This window comes from Phytophthora cinnamomi, assembly GCF_018691715.1.
Source record: "Phytophthora cinnamomi strain GKB4 chromosome Unknown Contig6, whole genome shotgun sequence".
In the NCBI taxonomy this organism is placed as follows: domain Eukaryota; phylum Oomycota; class Peronosporomycetes; order Peronosporales; family Peronosporaceae; genus Phytophthora; species Phytophthora cinnamomi.
The window spans coordinates 307,318-325,182 of NW_027150939.1; the positions used below are offsets into that span (position 1 = coordinate 307,318).

The 17,865-nt window shown below is 55.8% G+C and overlaps 1 protein-coding gene across 1 annotated transcript; it reads left to right on the forward strand.

Annotated features, from left to right (window-relative positions):
* Positions 1–15,594: 15,594 nt before the first annotated feature.
* Positions 15,595–17,773, forward strand: IUM83_07340 (dihydrolipoyllysine-residue succinyltransferase component of 2-oxoglutarate dehydrogenase; the record flags this gene model as incomplete). Its single annotated transcript, XM_067931626.1, has 8 exons — positions 15,595–15,752; positions 15,836–15,882; positions 15,982–16,056; positions 16,137–16,460; positions 16,542–16,597; positions 16,668–17,169; positions 17,243–17,318; positions 17,389–17,773. 8 exons carry the CDS (start codon positions 15,595–15,597, stop codon positions 17,771–17,773), a joined length of 1,623 nt encoding a protein of 540 aa, XP_067798927.1.
* Between the last annotated feature and the right edge of the window lie 92 nt (positions 17,774–17,865).

The window sequence follows — 17,865 nt, forward strand, 5'->3', positions numbered from 1 at the left end:
GAGCTTCCGCAGGATAAGGGCATTCAGCACGAGATTGATCTCGTGCCGGGCACGAAGTACTGTGTCACGCGGCAGTGGCCACTGCCGCGAGAGCAAGTAAAAGCAATCGACGACTTCTTTGAAAGTCGTCGCAAAGCAGGACAAGTGCGGGAGTCGAAGTCTCCGCACAGTGCTCCGACGTTCAGTGTCAAAAAGCCAGAGGGCGGATGGCGCATCGTTCATGCCTACAACAGGCTGAACGATGCGACGGTACCGGCGCAGACGCCGATACCGCGAAAAGATGTTATCATCGATTCGATGGCCGGGAGCACCGTTTACAGTGCTCTCGACTTGCGAGATGGATTTTATCAAATCCTAATGCGTGAGAGCGATATCCCTCTCACGGCAGTGAGCACGCCAAGCGGCATGCTCTGGGAATGGCTAGTAATGCCGCAGGGGCTTAAGAACGCCCCTGCGACTTTCAACAGGTGCTTGACGCACTTGTTGCGCTCGGTGCGCGACTTCGCACCGAGCTACTTCGATGATGTGTTCATCCACAGCCGGGCTGTGGACAGGAAGACCGACGTAGAGATGCACAGGGTGCATCTCCGGAAGCTACTTGAGCTTATGCGAAAGCATAAGCTCTACGCGAACCTGAAGAAGTGTATCATGGGGCGAGTGAGATACCCGTCCTCGGGTGTCTCGTAGGGAAAAATGGCCCTGATCAGGAAAAGGTCAGAGTGATCAATGAATGGCCAACGCCTTCAAGTGTCAAGGAACTGAGGCAGTTCCTTGGCTTGGCCACGTACTTGTGCAAGTACGTGGAGGACTATGCGGGCAAGATCCGCCCGCTGTCACAGCTTCTTAAGAAAGAAGCTGTGTGGAATTGGACACCCGATTGCCAAAAGGCATTCGATGCAGTCAAGCGGGGCTTGACTGAGGCGCCGATCTTGGCAGTGGCTGACCAAGATCGCCCATTTCACGTAGTGTGTGACGCATCCGATTTCGCGATCGGATGCGCGTTGATGCAGCACGATCACGAGGGCCGTGATCGTGTCGTCTACTACTAATCGCGTCAGCTGAAGCCAGCTGAGCGCAACTATCCGGTGCATGACAAGGAACTCCTTGCCATGAAGTATGCACTCGCAAAGTTCCGAGTGTACTTGCTTGGGAGTAGACCATTTGTGGTCTACACCGACCATGCTTCACTGCGCACCGCAGTGAAGTCGCCACACATTTCACGAAGAATGGCGAGATGGCTCTCATTCTTTGCGGAGTATAACTTCCGGGTCGAATACAAACCCGGAAGATTGAATGTGGTGGCCGACGCGTTATCACGTCGGCCGGACTATGCAGAAGCTGTTGACGTCAATGCCATTGACGCCATGCGATCGAGCAAACCCACATCGTCTCTGTTGGACGATGTGAAGGCCGCGTACGCGCGCGACGCGGACACGAAACTCTTGTTGGATTATGGCACAGCACCTTCTGACAAGGTCCCGTCTGAAGCTGCTCAAGCACCTTCGAGCGCGTGCACACCGCTTTCGTGTGCACGAAGGACTACTACTTTACAACGCAGTCGACGACAACGCGGATCGCGTTGTCGTGCCAAATGACCATGACCTGCGACTCAGGATCATGTACGAGTATCATGATACCCCGACTGCGGGACATCTCGGACGTGAGAAGACTTACGTCCTTCTCACGCGTGACTTCTACTGGCACCACCAGTACAAGTGGGTGCGCAAGTACGTCCGTGCTTGCGAGGTGTGCCAACGCGTAAAGCCTGCGCCATTCGCGCAGGCTCCACTGCAATCACTACCGACTCCGTCGGAGTGTTGGAAGTCCATGTCTTTGGACTTCATCTTTGGTCTTCCCCCGGACAGCGGAGGGAACACCGGTGTTGTGGTCTTTGTAGACCGTTTCAGCAAGATGGTACATCTTGCTGCAGTGCCAGCAGAGGTGACCGCGAAGCAGACGGCCCGTCTGCTCGTCGACATGGTGTTCAAACACCATGGCATGCCGTCCGACATCGTGTCGGACAGAGACCCGCGCTTCACAGCGCACCTATGGCAAGAAGTGTTTACACTTCTTGGGAGCCAGCTTTCCATGTCGACTGCGGATCATCCGCAGACGGACGGTCAAACCGAGCGCGTGAATCGCGTGCTCGTCGATATGCTGAAGAGCTACGCTCACTCGTTCCAATACTGGAGCGAGTGCTTATCGATGGCAGAGTTTGCCATCAATAACTCAGTGCATGCCTCGACCGGGCATACACCGTTCTACGTGAATGCCATGCGGCATCCACGCCTACCGAGTTTACTCGGAGTGATGGCTCCCACTTTAAGTGGGGGAGGATCTACGACTGCAATACAGCAGCCGCAGAAAACCGCTGACACTTGCACAGTGTCAGCTGCAACAATGGACAAACCACATGAGTCTGCGCAGGGCGCAGACTCCCCCAACAACATGGCCAACGACCACGGGTCTACGCAGGGCGCAGACACCGCAAAGAACCACGCAGAGGCCGGGCCTCTAGCGGAGAGCGAGCTGAATGACTTCAGCTCGGATGCAATCAGTTTCATCACCAAAAGACAAGCCGTGATTCGGTTTGTCCAAGACACAATAGCAGCTTCTGTTGATCAACAGAAGCTGAACGCAGACAATGCGGGCAGAGGCAACACAAATGAATTTAAAGTTAGTTCATTGGTTTTGTTAGCTACTCAAAATCTGCCTAGACATGCAGTTTCGGATTTCGGAGCAAGCAAGCTTGCTCCGCGCTTCATCGGGCCGTTCACTGTGTTGGCACGGTACGGCAACGCTTACACGCTAGACATGCCGTCTAGCATGCGCCTCCATCCGACCTTTTACGTCGGACGGCTGAAGCCATACCTGCAGCAGAGCCATCTAGCTCGGCTGACCCGAAGCCTCGGCAGGAGCCGAGGCAGAAGCGGAGGACTTGGCCTCGGCGACGAGCAGCCTCTCCTCCAGCGCGCGGACGCGCTGGAGCAACCCCTTCATCTGGGTCCCCAGCTCGACCTGGATATTCGAGGCGGTCTGCGAGACCGCCGCGACTTGGGCCTTCTGGTTCGCCAGCTCCTGTTTCAGGGCGGCGAACTCAGCGCCCTGCAGACGCTCCACGACGGTCACCCGGTCGTGGAGAGGCGCATACTGATCAGCCCGGGGCTGATCATACCCGGGGCGTGTTCCCACCCCCGCCACCGCCGATCCGTGACGCCCGCGGCTCAACCCGCTGGATTGTTGAGCGGATTGTTGACCATAGTATCCCGAAAACGAACCCTCAAGGGGCTCGTTTTCGTATTCGTTGGAGAGGATTTCCTCCCCATCGAGATACATGGGAGCCGCGGAACGGATTGCTGGAGGACGTTCCGGAAATGGTGAGGGCGTACGAAGAGCAGTACGCGCTGGCGCAGCGGAAGTAGTGCGAGCGCTGCGATCATCGCTAGCGCCCGAACCCTCACGTGCTAAGAACTTAGCACGGAGCTCTTTGAGACTCTCGGGCACAGCGCACGGCACATTTGCCTCCTCAGCAGCAACGTGGAGTTGCTCTAACTTTCCACGCTTCGAGTACGTCTCGAAGCGATCACGCGCTTGCTTAATCCGATCACGGTAAGCACTCGGCCTCTTGTTGAAGTTCTCAACAAAAGCGTTCCAACTTTGACAAAGTGCCTGCCACTCGGGCACTCTGCTGCGAGAAGATGTCTTCTTGCTTTGAAACCATCGGAGCTGATAGAAGCGTCCAATGTAATAATCGCGCCTTTGTTGCGTTTCCGCATCAAAGTGCAGCTCGGCAGCCACAGCGTCATCTTTGATGGCGCTGCATACGTACAGCGACACCTCATTCGGAGGTACCGAGTTCCCAAACCGGTCCGCGATCTCGGACGCGGACGGCATCCACGGATCGCGCTGCAGGCGCAGCGTGCGGAGTACTGAGAGCCCCAGCGGAAGCGAGTGGGGCATCACTCTCAGTTCGCGAACGCTTCGAGCTCGAAGCGTCCGATTCGTCCCCTTCACGCGGGCGAATGTTCTTAGCGTGAGGGTCGAGCGATTCGCTCGACACTGAGTCCTTGCGCTTTGAGGGCGAGTCCTCCTCATCCTCCATGTCTTCGTCGTCGTCGTCGAAGTCCACGACGTCGCCATGCTTCGCCTTCTGGTGTTCGAAGTAGTCATCGATGGAGAGATGACTCTCCACCGCCTTCGGGTTCTTCTTCTCTTGGGGCGTGCGCATCGTTGAATGAGCGCGGATTTCTTCTCCAAACGCGGAGAATGGACGAATGGTCAATTCAGAGATCGACGTGCGGGGACCGCGCGCGTCTAACCTTAAAGGGGGGATGGTGTAACGGGGTTACACGTACAAGTGGCTGCAAGCCACTTGTGAATTTAGCAGATAGGATATCTGTTAAAAGTTTTAGATACTTCCTCACATTGGTGTAAGCCACACCAATGGATACATTGAAGTGGGCCACCACAATGAGTGGTCCACACCTACCCAAATATCCTATTGGTAGAAAGCAGCATCTTTCTACCAATTAGAGACGTGCATATTGGCGGGGCTCTGACAGCCAGCCACAATGAGTGGTCGACACCTACCCAAAGATCCTATTGGTAGAAAGCAGCATCTTTCTACCAATTAGAGACGTGCATATTGGCGGGGCTCTGACAGCCAGCCGCTGTCAACCCCTTTCATAGATGATAAACAGTTTTAGCAGTTTGAGGAGGAAGATCAATTTACAAACAATACAGTTCTCATTTTACCTCATCTAAGTCACTTGGAGTCTTATCGGAATTACATTATACTTGTGTATTCAAATATAATTAACTCAAGTAATTACTAAGTACTTACACTTCCTCATACACGTAGCGCAACGTGTAAGTTAAAGTAATGAGTCAAGTTAGACCCACTACATAGTCCAGTCCCAGCCTCGATCTCGAGATCGAGATCGAGGCTGGGTCGCCAGCGCCGTGAAGCGCAGCTCCAGGTCGCGCTGATTGCAAGAGCGCTATCTCGCGTGGGCAAGCAGCAAGTTCATGAAAGCCTGTGAACGTAGAATTTGCTATTTGTGCGGTGGTGTGGTGTAGGGAACACCATATTTCGTGGAGCACTCGAAGTCAAGGCGGAACAAGGTACCAAGACGGCCAGGAAAGCAGCACCGACGGTACTGCTCGGCTGGATGGTACATTGTGCCAGTCCGCCGAGCTCGCAGTACCAAGACGGCCAAGAAAGCGACACCGATGGTACTACTCGGTTGGGTGGGTACACTGTGCTAGTCCGCCGAGCTCGCCGAGCTCGCAGGCTTCACGGGCGCACTGCGGCCGACTGAATGGGAATCAAGAGCACCGGAAATCAAGGACGGGTGGTGCCATGCGAGAGGAAGACGCACGTACGGCGGGCCGAGTGCGGGGAGCGCTAGGAGACGCTCAGCCGAGTTCAAGGCAGTCTCTAGGCCCTGCGTTCGGCTAAACAGAGCCGCCGGCCGCCCAGACGACGCGGGGCACGGCCAGAAGGCGCACAAGAGGACCAAGCGTGAGCCCGGCGAGCCCAGCAGCACTCAGCCGAGTCTGTAACGGGGTTACACGTACAAGTGGCTGCAAGCCACTTGTGAATTTAACAGATAGGTTATCTGTTAAACGTTTTGGATACTTCCTCACATTGGTGTAAGACACACCGATGGATACATTGAAGTGGACCACCACAGTGAGTGGTCCACACATACCCAAAGATCCTATTGGTAGAAAGCAGCATCTTTCTACCAATCAGAGACATGCATATTAGCGGGGCTCTGACAGCCAGCCGCTGTCAACCCTTTCATAGATGATAAACAGTTTTTAGCAGATTTTAGAGGAAGATCAATTTACAAGCAATACAGTTCTCATTTTACCTTAAACTAGCTACTTGGAGTCTTGTCTAAGTTAACTTATATTTGTGTATTCAAAATATAATTAACCTAAGTAATTACTAAGTACTTACGCTTCCTCATACACGTTGCGCAACGTGTAAGCTAAAATAGTGAGTCAAGTTAGACCCACTACACCTGGTAGCACTTTGTAGTCCGTCCAACGACCGACTACTTGACGTTCGTACGAGGTGTACGAACGCGGAGCCGAGAACCACATGAGCACGGAGGTGCCCATGGAGAGCTCCAACACGCCTGCAACTCATGTTGCACGCGCGGACTGCCCCCACCTGTCGGATCCAGAGTGGGAAGCCCTCCAACCACTGTCAACAGTCATTGGGGAGGCGGCGATAGCCGCAATGTTGCGTACGCTATCGCCGACAGAGCAACATGGTGTTGCTCTGGGATTCATCATGAAGGAGCAGCGTGATGCTGCTTCCTCAACAACGGCGTCGTCGGGGACGACACCGCGTGCTCAATCATTAAAATTGAGCGTGAGCAATTATGTAGGAAGAGAGGGCGAGCCTCTCCTCCGATGGCTTGTCGAAGTCGACACAGCCATTGCGTCTCGACGTATCGTCGACCCGTTGTCAAAGGTTGCGTTCGCCATGTCATGTCTTGGCGGACGAGCGAGGAGTTGGGCGTACGGACGCCGACTCTCAGATCCTACATGCTTTAGCACGTACGAGATATTCAAAGAGGAGCTCAAACAAGCGTTTGAGCCCCCGCAAAATGAGTTCCGGTCGAGGGCGGAATTCCTCGACCTGCAGCAGGGTAAGCATGACGTCCATGCTTACGCGCAGCGCGCACGATATTTAGTATCAAATATCGTGACTAACCCGATTGACGAGGCGACCAAGGTCGTCACGTTCATGAAGGGGCTTAGAGATGGGCCTGTGAAGACCTATCTCTTCCGAGAGTACCCGAGTACTCTCGAAGCTGCGATTACTCTCGCAATGCAAGAAGAGTTTAGCCTGCGGCAGGCTAAACTGCATGCGAGCGTGCCGAGGTCGCAACCGCGCCCGGTAGTGAGGACGGGAGGTCCGGAACCAATGGACCTATCGAATGCAACGGCTGCTGGTCACCAGCAGCACGGAAATAATGTGCGATGCTTCCGTTGCGGAAGGATCGGTCACTTTGCCAGAGAGTGCACGGCTCCCGTGCACTACAATGGTGGCCGTCGTGGCGATGCCCAGCATCGCCGCGGACCAACAAAAAACGCGAACATCCAGTAGGCGCGGGGCGCCCTACAGGTAATGCAGTCGCGCGTGCCGACATCGGGCACGCGACACTGAGGACTGCAGCCCCCAGTGAGACCAGCTCTCACTGCAAGAAACAAGATGACAGGCCAAACCTAGTCATCTTGAAGGCTTACTCGAAGAGAGCGAGTGACTCTCTTCGAGCTTTGGTAGACTCAGGCGCGTCGAACAACTTTGTTCGACTACGAAGCCTGCCGAGACTTGACTTCGAGGAGGTAGATACACCTCGAAGTCTTCTGGAGGAACGATTGGCAACAGGTGCCATCGTAAAAACCGAGAAGCGCGTCGTGAACGTGCGCTTCTCGTACAAACAACAAGTGTTTGTCGAACACTTTATCGTCCTGGACCTGGACGATAAGTTCGACGTAGTAATGGGCATGCCGTGGCTTGCACGGCATGATCCGGTGATAGACTGGAAGAAGCGCACGCTCGTGCGCTTCAGACGCGACAGCGGAACAGAGAGCGATGGCCCTGTTACCGCAGCGCGCGCACCAGCAGGTGCGCGCGGCTCACCAGTCGAGACAGCGCTTAATGCTGCTGTCCTGGGGTGCCCAAGGGGTGCGCGTGGATGCGCACAAGAGAAATCTACGTCGGCAATGCTGCCGACGTCGGAAGAAAAAGATGTGTTGATTCCGGGAACCAACACCCACGTTCAAGCGTGTAAGGGACAGTCCCTGACCCGAAGCGGTCAGGTCGACAACGACGCGTCGACTCGGGAGCTGACGCACCCTCGGTCATGAGGGGCTCCGCCAATGAATGGCGTCGAGGTGACGAAGGCGTGTCAACTCCGGGAGTTGACGCTGCAAACAGTGCGGACGGTTGCAAACGTACCGCACTGACGCAATTTGCATGCTGTCGTGCAACCGGGCTGCACGACGAAGCGCCATGCGATCAAGCCGGGCTTGATATCGCGCGCCCGCAGACAGGGTCTGCCGGCGAAGGGACACATTACCGTGCAGCCGGGCTGCACGAAGGAAAATGCGGTCAAGCCGGGCTTGATACCGCGCGCCCGCGGACAGGGTCCGCCGGCGAACGACTGTCCACGGCCGGGCCTGGACAAGAAGAACAACTGTGCGGAGCCGGGCTCCGCACAACAAGAAGACGGCGCAAGCAGAAAACGCTGCGCAAGTCTCGGTCCGGGACCGAGACGCAACAAGAGCAGTCTACTGGGCAGACTGCGGCGGTGATGCCGGTCGTCGAGACGCTAAACGTCTTGACGCGCGCCGATACTGGATTCCAGTATCGTGAAGTGGAATCGCTAATCCTCCGACGACGGCGTCGGGGTTGACTTCGCATCCAGTCACGAGCTGGAAGCGCTTCACGCGCGACTTGCACGATGGAAGCATCGAGCAAGTCTGCGTTCATTCGAACAGCGAAAGAACGAAGAGCGAGAGCGAAGAGCTGAGGCAGCTCTTCATGGGAGGTACCACTGAGAGTGAAGACACTCTCAGTGCGAAGACGAAGCGAGAGCGCTTCGAGGAACAAGGTTGGGACTCGCTGAAGTCGAGTCCCTATTACGAATTGTTGAGGGAGTACAAAGACGTACTCCCGGAAGACATTCCTGCGGAGCTTCCGCAGGATAAGGGCATTCAGCACGAGATTGATCTCGTGCCGGGCACGAAGTACTGTGTCACGCGGCAGTGGCCACTGCCGCGAGAGCAAGTGAAAGCGATCGACGACTTCTTTGAAAGTCGTCGTAAAGCAGGACAAGTGCGGGAATCAAAGTCCCCGCACAGTGCTCCGACGTTCTGTGTCAAGAAGCCACAGGGCGGATGGCGCATCGTTCATGCCTACAACAAGCTGAACGATGCGACGGTACCGGCGCAGACGCCGATACCACGAAAAGATGTTATCATCGATTCGATGGCCGGGAGCACCGTTTACAGTGCTCTCGACTTGCGAGATGGATTTTATCAAATCCTAATGCGTGAGAGCGATATCCCTCTCACGGCAGTGAGCACGCCAAGCGGCATGCTCTGGGAATGGCTAGTAATGCCACAGGGGCTTAAGAATGCCCCTGCGACTTTCAACAGGTGCGTGACGCACTTGTTGCGCTCGGTGCGCGACTTCGCACCGAGCTACTTCGATGATGTATTCATCCACAGCCGAGCTGTGGACGGAAAGACCGACGTAGAGATGCACAGGGTGCATCTCCGGAAGCTACTTGAGCTTATGCGAAAGCATAAGCTCTACGCGAACCTGAAGAAGTGTATCATGGGGCGAGTGAGATACCCGTCCTCGGGTGTCTCGTAGGGAAAAATGGCCTTGATCAGGAAAAGGTCAGAGTGATCAATGAATGGCCAACGCCTTCAAGTGTCAAGGAACCGAGGCAGTTCCTTGGCTTGGCCACGTACTTGTGCAAGAACGTGGAGGACTATGCGGGCAAGATCCGCCCGCTGTCACAGCTTCTTAAGAAAGAAGCTGTGTGGAATTGGACACCCGATTGCCAAAAGGCATTCGATGCAGTCAAGCGGGGCTTGACTGAGGCGCCGATCTTGGCAGTGGCTGACCAAGATCGCCCATTTCACGTAGTGTGTGACGCATCCGATTTCGCGATCGGATGCGCGTTAATGCAGCACGATCACGAGGGCCGTGATCGTGTCGTCTACTACCAATCGCGTCAGCTGAAGCCAGCTGAGCGCAACTATCCGGTGCATGACAAGGAACTCCTTGCCATAAAGTACGCACTCGCAAAGTTCCGAGCGTACTTGCTTGGGAGTAGACCATTTGTGGTCTACACCGACCATGCTTCACTGCGCACCGCAGTGAAGTCGCCACACATTTCACAAAGAATGGCGAGATGGCTCTCATTCTTTGCGGAGTATAACTTCCGGGTCGAATACAAACCCGGAAGATTGAATGTGGTGGCCGACGCGTTATCACGTCGGCCGGACTATGCAGAAGCTATTGACGTCAATGCCATTGACGCCATGCGATCGAGCAAACCCACATCATCTCTGTTGGATGATGTGAAGGCCGCGTACGCGCACGACGCGGACGCGAAGCTCTTGCTGGCCTATGGCACAGCGCCTTCTGACAAGTCCCGTCAGAAGCTGCCCAAGCGCCTTCGAGCGCGTGCACACCGCTTTCGTGTGCACGAAGGACTACTACTTTACAACGCAGTCGACGACAACGCAGATCGCGTTGTCGTGCCAAATGACCATGACCTGCGACTCAGGATCATGTACGAGTATCATGATACCCCGACAGCGGGACATCTCGGACGTGAGAAGACATACGCCCTTCTCACGCGCGACTTCTACTGGCACCACCAGTATAAGTGGGTGCGCAAGTACATTCGTGCTTGCGAGGTATGCCAACGCGTAAAGCCTGCGCCATTCGCGCAGGCTCCACTGCAATCACTACCGACTCCGTCGGAGTGTTGGAAGTCCATGTCTTTGGACTTCATCTTTGGTCTTCCCCGGACAGCGGAGGGAACACCGGTGTTGTGGTCTTTGTAGACCGTTTCAGCAAGATGGTACATCTTGCTGCGGTGCCAGCAGAGGTGACCGCGAAGCAGACGGCCCGTCTGCTCGTCGACATGGTGTTCAAACACCATGGCATGCCGTCCGACATCGTGTCGGACAGAGACCCGCGCTTCACAGCGCACCTATGGCAAGAAGTGTTTACACTTCTTTGGAGCCAGCTTTCCATGTCGACTGCGGATCATCCGCAGACGGACGGTCAAACCGAGCGCGTGAATCGCGTGCTCGTCGATATGCTGAAGAGCTACGCTCACTCGTTCCAATACTGGAGCGAGTGCTTATCGATGGCAGAGTTTGCCATCAATAACTCAGTGCATGCCTCGACCGGGCATACACCGTTCTACGTGAATGCCATGCGGCATCCACGCCTACCGAGTTTACTCGGAGTGATGGCTCCCACTTTAAGTGGGGGAGGATCTACGACTGCAATACAGCAGCCGCAGAAAACCGCTGACACTTGCACAGTGTCAGCTGCAACAATGGACAAACCACATGAGTCTGCGCAGGGCGCAGACTCCCCCAACAACATGGCCAACGACCACGGGTCTACGCAGGGCGCAGACACCGCAAAGAACCACGCAGAGGCCGGGCCTCTAGCGGAGAGCGAGCTGAATGACTTCAGCTCGGATGCAATCAGTTTCATCACCAAAAGACAAGCCGTGATTCGGTTTGTCCAAGACACAATAGCAGCTTCTGTTGATCAACAGAAGCTGAACGCAGACAATGCGGGCAGAGGCAACACAAATGAATTTAAAGTTGGTTCATTGGTTTTGTTAGCTACTCAAAATCTGCCTAGACATGCAGTTTCGGATTTCGGAGCAAGCAAGCTTGCTCCGCGCTTCATCGGGCCGTTCACTGTGTTGGCACGGCACGGCAACGCATACACGCTAGACATACCGTCTAGCATGCGCCTCCATCCGACCTTTTACGTCGGACGGCTGAAGCCATACCTGCAGCAGAGCCATCTAGCTCGGCTGACCCGAAGCCTCGGCAGGAGCCGAGGCAGAAGCGGAGGACTTGGCCTCGGCGACGAGCAGCCTCTCCTCCAGCGCGCGGACGCGCTGGAGCAACCCTTCATCTGGGTCCCCAGCTCGACCTGGATATTCGAGGCGGTCTGCGAGACCGCCGCGACTTGGGCCTTCTGGTTCGCCAGCTCCTGTTTCAGGGCGGCGAACTCAGCGCCCTGCAGACGCTCCACGACGGTCACCCGGTCGTGGAGAGGCGCATACTGATCAGCCCGGGCTGATCATACCCGGGCGTGTTCCCACCCCCGCCACCGCCGATCCGTGACGCCCGCGGCTCAACCCGCTGGATTGTTGAGCGGATTGTTGACCATAGTATCCCGAAAACGAACCCTCAAGGGGCTCGTTTTCGTATTCGTTGGAGAGGATTTCCTCCCCATCGAGATACATGGGAGCCGCGGAACGTCTTGCTGGAGGACGTTCCGGAAATGGTGAGGGCGTACGAAGAGCAGTACGCGCTGGCGCAGCGGAAGTAACACGAGCGCTGCGATCATCGCTAGCGCCCGAACCCTCACGTGCTAAGAACTTAGCACGGAGCTCTTTGAGACTCTCGGGCACGGAACGACGTGTACCCGTTCAGGTCGCGGTCGCTCAAGCGGACCGCGCCTGGAAACACTTCGTGCACTGAAAGCCCTCGGGCACAGCGCACGGCACATTTGCCTCCTCAGCAGCAACATGAAGTTGCTCCAGCTTTCCACGCTTCGAGTACGTCTCGAAGCGATCACGCGCTTGCTTAATCCGATCACGGTAAGCACTCGGCCTCTTGTTGAAGTTCTCAACAAAGGCGTTCCAGCTTTGACAAAGTGCCTGCCATTCGGGCACTTTGCTGCGAGAAGAGGTCTTCTTGCTTTGAAACCATCGGAGCTCATGAAAGAGTCCGATGTAGTATCGCGCCTTTGATGCGTTTCCGCATCAAAGTGCAGCTCGGCAGCCACAGCGTCATCTTTGATGGCGCTGCATACGTACAGCGACACCTCATTCGGAGGTACCGAGTTCCCAAACCGGTCCGCGATCTCGGACGCGGACGGCATCCATGGATCGCGCGCTGCAGGCGCAGCGCGCGGAGAGCCTTGAGCTTTAACATCACGCGCTGCAGCAGCAGCGCGCGGAGTACTGAGAGCCCCAGCTGAAGCGAGTGGGGTATCACTCTCAGTACGCGAACGCTTCGAACTCGAAGCGTCCGATTCGTCCCCTTCACGCGGGCGAACGTTCTTGGCGTGAGGGTCGAGCGATTCGCTCGACACTCAGTCTTTACGCTTTGAGGGCGAGTCCTCCTCGCCCTCCATGTCTTCATCGTCGTCGTCGAAGTCGACGACGTCGCCGTACTTCGCCTTCTGGCGTTCGAAGTAGTCGTCGATGGAGAGATGACTCCCCACCGACTTTGCGGACTTCTTCTGAGGCGCGCTCATCGTTGAATGAGCGCGGGTTTCTTCTCCAAACGCGGAGAATTGACGAATGGTCAATTCCAAAAGATTGACGTGCGGGGACCCCGCGCGTCTAACGTTATAGGGGGGATGGTGTAACGGGGTTACACGTACAAGTGGCTGCAAGCCACTTGTGAATTTAACAGATAGGTTATCTGTTAAACGTTTTGGATACTTCCTCACATTGGTGTAAGACACACCGATGGATACATTGAAGTGGACCACCACAGTGAGTGGTCCACACATACCCAAAGATCCTATTGGTAGAAAGCAGCATCTTTCTACCAATCAGAAACATGCATATTAGCGGGGCTCTGACAGCCAGCCGCTGTCAACCCTTTCATAGATGATAAACAGTTTTTAGCAGATTTTAGAGGAAGATCAATTTACAAGCAATACAGTTCTCATTTTACCTTAAACTAGCTACTTGGAGTCTTGTCTAAGTTAACTTATATTTGTGTATTCAAATATAATTAACCTAAGTAATTACTAAGTACTTACGCTTCCTCATACACGTTGCGCAACGTGTAAGCTAAAATAGTGAGTCAAGTTAGACCCACTACAGAGTCGGTGAGACCTCCCCGTCGAGCTTGCCGACTTATCTGGACAACTTATCCGGCTCCGCCGAGTTCGAGGCGTTGTAGCGAGGGTGAAGGGTCGGCCGAGATCCGAAACCACTCCATTTCACTTGATATTTGTATAGGACCTTAGGAACAGTAGAGGCGCCCAGAAGACCTAAGAACAAACAGAGCAGGATTTTCTAGGCCCACAACACGTGCACACTTTCCGGTAAGTCCCTGCACGGGGTCGAATTATGCCTGCCGTCCGTACCCGAGAGGCATAGCTTGGAGGGTACTCGACTGGCAGCGCCAAGAGATTAGGTCGGCCCGGGATTGGGCGTTGGGTGCTCGCCAAGTGCGAAGGAAAAGTCTCGCTAACTCAGCGAGCCGGTACGCCGGACAGCCCGGGTGCCGTTACTCTTCAAGTCGGGTTGCTACTGCCCCGGTGGCCTGTAAAAGCGCTAGCGCCCCGCCGTCCATCCTTTGGTGGAGGGCACAGGAGTTTGTGAACGGAGTCCGCTAGCTCGGTGGATCTCCGGAAGAGTGGACCTTGGTTGGCAGGTGTCGGCGAGAGGCGAGACACCCACTGTCCCGGTTGGGCCGAACCGCGAGGGGACAACCCCTGCGCAGGCCAACAAACGCCGACCTAACTCGGCGATTGTTGTGGTTTGTGCTAAGGAATCCACATCTGACGGTGTTTGTGTGTTCTGCAACACCACAGTGGAGTTGCAACTATCTGATTCTGGTAACAACAGAGCATTCCATGATTATATTACATATAAATAATATAAATTTTATATTTTGCTGTTACGCGGTGGAGACGGTCTAACTTATGCAAGACACAAGTAATAAGTGTTAGTTGGCGTGCCGAAGCTTGCAATTGACACGAAATTTTACATCACGTACAGCGGTGCCTTCACACCCGCTGCAGCGGAAGCTCCATCAGCTAGTCCTGTAGGTACTGCAGTACCCTCTAGGGCCGAAAAAACAAGTGAAGACTTATTAGTCACGAAATCACGACCCTAAGCAAAACCTCCGTATAATGAAATTTGGTTCGAACACGACCACCGCTGAAGTGATACTTTGCTCGGCATGAGAATACTTGTCCTGTCGAACGGAGCCGGGAAAATCACGATTTTGAGAAATGGTAGTATCGTCGAACACGGTCTTAAGTGCGCATGATGGTAGCATGCGCACTTACCTGGTAACTACTCCAGTTTCGATACACCTAATCTCGTCGGGCACGATTCAGTACTTTTCTACTGGATTATGGAAATTCCTCCCAAAATTGCTTGAATTAAATCTTATCCCGAATCTGTCGCTCAGCAAATCCGGCGTGGCTGTCTCGTTGTGAACCGAGACAAGCGGGAGTTGGAAGAGTTGGGTTTCTCGTGGTACCATTGTGCTTTCGAGTGGAGCAAGCGCATCATGCCAGGATTGGAGACTTTTCATCGACTCCACGGCCATTGCCGAGTGCCTCGAACATTTGTGGTGCCATCCAACGCATCATTACCGATGGAAGTGCATGGAGTCAGGCTGGGGCACGTGGTAAATCATATCCGCAACCGCTGCTCATATTTGACTCGTTGGAGGCGATCGACTTCGACTCGAAGATCGCAGCATCGAAGGGACAAAGCGCGTCGAGCCGATGCTGGCCACATTCGAGCAGCTGCATGGTCATCGCGACGTGCTGCGCGACTTCGTGGTCCCGTCAGTCGCTCCTTGGGCGGCGAGAGATTGGGGCGTGCAGTTGGGCAAGCTAGAGCCTAACCATCAATACAGACGTGTGACGAGGCAGGAGTCTCGTACTTAGCGCTGCCCAATCGCGCGTTAGGACGTGATGGCCAAGTTCAAGTTGTGTACGCGTGGTGTGCGGGAGCGTTTGCGGCGGTCGGCGCTGGTTTGACAAAGCCGATATCGCCCGCCGGAGAGCGCAGCCACGAGACCTTCATGAGCTTCCAGGCCCTCGGACGGAGCGTGCGCAGCAGCCGCCTCGCCGCCCGCCACGTCGCCGCCAGAGCCGCGCGCTCGCAGGTGGCGCTCGCCGCCGCGCGGCCGTCGCGCGCCTTCTCGGCGCTGCAGAGCGCCGTCCTGCAGCAGCAGCGCAGGTACCGCCCGCCCGTCGCCCGTCATGTCTCGAGGCCTCGGGGGCCGCTAACCTCTCGGTCTCCTGCTCTGTCTTTGCATGCAGCTTCCTGCGCTCGCACACGGCGACGGTGGCTCGCGCGTTCTCCTCCGGTACAGTGACCTACCTACCCACGGACAAGCCCAGTACTGTACTAATAAAACCCAGGGACTAATGTCTACTGCTGAACTGTTGTGCTCCCCCCTGCTCAGCCGCCGCGGAGGCGGTGCCGGTGCCGTCGATGGGCGACTCCATCTCGGAGGGCACGGTGGTCGAGTGGCTCAAAGGTACTGGAATCTATCTGGCGTGGGGTGAAGTGACGTGACAGACACTGACTCTGAGCTGCTGCTGGGCGTGACGCGTGCAGCCCCCGGCGACTTCGTGGACGCCGACGAGGTGGTCGTCGTGCTGGAAACCGACAAGGTGAGCGTGGACGTGCGCGCGCCGTTCTCGGGCGTGCTGGAGGCCCAGCTGGCTCAGATCGACGAGAACGTGCTGGTTGGCGCGCCGCTCTTCAGTGTGGTGAAGCAGGCGGCTGGCAGCGCCCCGGCGGCGGCTGTCCCTGCCGCTGCTGCTGCCGCTCCTGCGAAGGAAGCAGCAGCGGCGCCTGCTGGCGAGGATCTGGAGACGATCAACGTGCCGTCCATGGGCGACTCCATCTCGGAGGGCACGATTGTGACCATCCTCAAGAGTGAGTTTGTGCTTTGTGCGAGAGATCTGGTGTTCTTGTGGCGGAGATGTTGACTTTATCAATTTGGGTCTTGTGCTGTAGACATTGGCGACTACGTGCGTGCCGATGAAGCTGTCCTCATTGTGGAGACCGACAAGGTGAGCTTGAACTACAGCGGTACTAGGTGGTTCGTGATTATATTAACTGTTGCGCTTGCAACTTTTTTAGGTGAGCGTCGACGTCAACGCTCCGGTGTCCGGAAAGCTGACCAGTGTGCTGGCGAAGCTCGAGGACGTTGTGGAAGTCGGATCGCCGCTGTTTGTGATCGACAAGGCGGTCCCTGCCCCTGCCGAGTCGGCTGCCCCGGCGCCTACGCCTGCTCCTGCTGCGACTGCTGAAAAGGCCCCGGTTTCGCCCCCGAAGCCTTCGACTCCTGCTCCGGCTGCTGCTGCTACGCCTTCGGCGCCTGCCACGGGCCGTTACAACCGCAACGAGACTCGCGTGCAGATGAGCGCTTTGAAGATTCGCACATCGCACCGACTCAAGGACACGCAGAACAGCGCCGCAATGCTGTCTACCTTCCAGGAGTGCGACCTGGGCAACCTGATCGCTTTTCGTGACGAGCTCGGCGAGAGCTTCGAGAAGACCCACGGTGTAGAGCTCGGCATCATGTCGTCGTTCCTCAAGGCCAGCGCGCAGGCCCTCCAGCGCATCCCTGCGGCAAACTCCTGTATGTGTGAGGTGTTTGCGCTTCTCCAAAAAGGTTCACTCTTGCTGACTTGCTTGTGCTTTCATTGACCCAGTCATCGACATGGATGCCAAGGAGATTGTTTACAACGATTTCGTGGACATCAATGTGGCGGTGGCCTCGGAGCGCGGGTAAGAAGATTTGGGCAATAATGTTGCTGTGGCCGTTAGTCTAACGCGTTATTGTCATCTTCGTTCGTAGTGTGGTGATGCCTGTCATCCGTAACGTTGAGAAGCTGAGCGTGGTCGACATCGAGAAGACGCTGGCGACGCTCGGACAGCAGGCGCGCGATGGCACTCTGGCGCTGGAAGATCTGGCCGGCGGTACCTTCACCGTGTCAAACAGCGGCGTGAACGGAGCGCTGTTGAGCACTTCGATGCTGACGGCCCCGCAATCGGCTGTTCTGGGCGTGCATGGTGTGAAGATGCGCCCGACGGTCCACGCGGGCAAGGTGGTGCCGCGCCCGATGATGTTCCTTTCGCTGACGTACGATCACCGCATCATCGACGGACGAGAAGGCGTGACGGTGCTGAAGAGCATTGCTGAGGCGATCAGTGACCCGCGTCGTCTGCTGTTGGACATGTAAGCGCTCGGAGCAATCCGCGGCATAGGTCAAAGCATGCACAAAACACTCAGAATGAGTGGACTAGCCAAGTTCTAGAGTGAAAAAAGATGAAT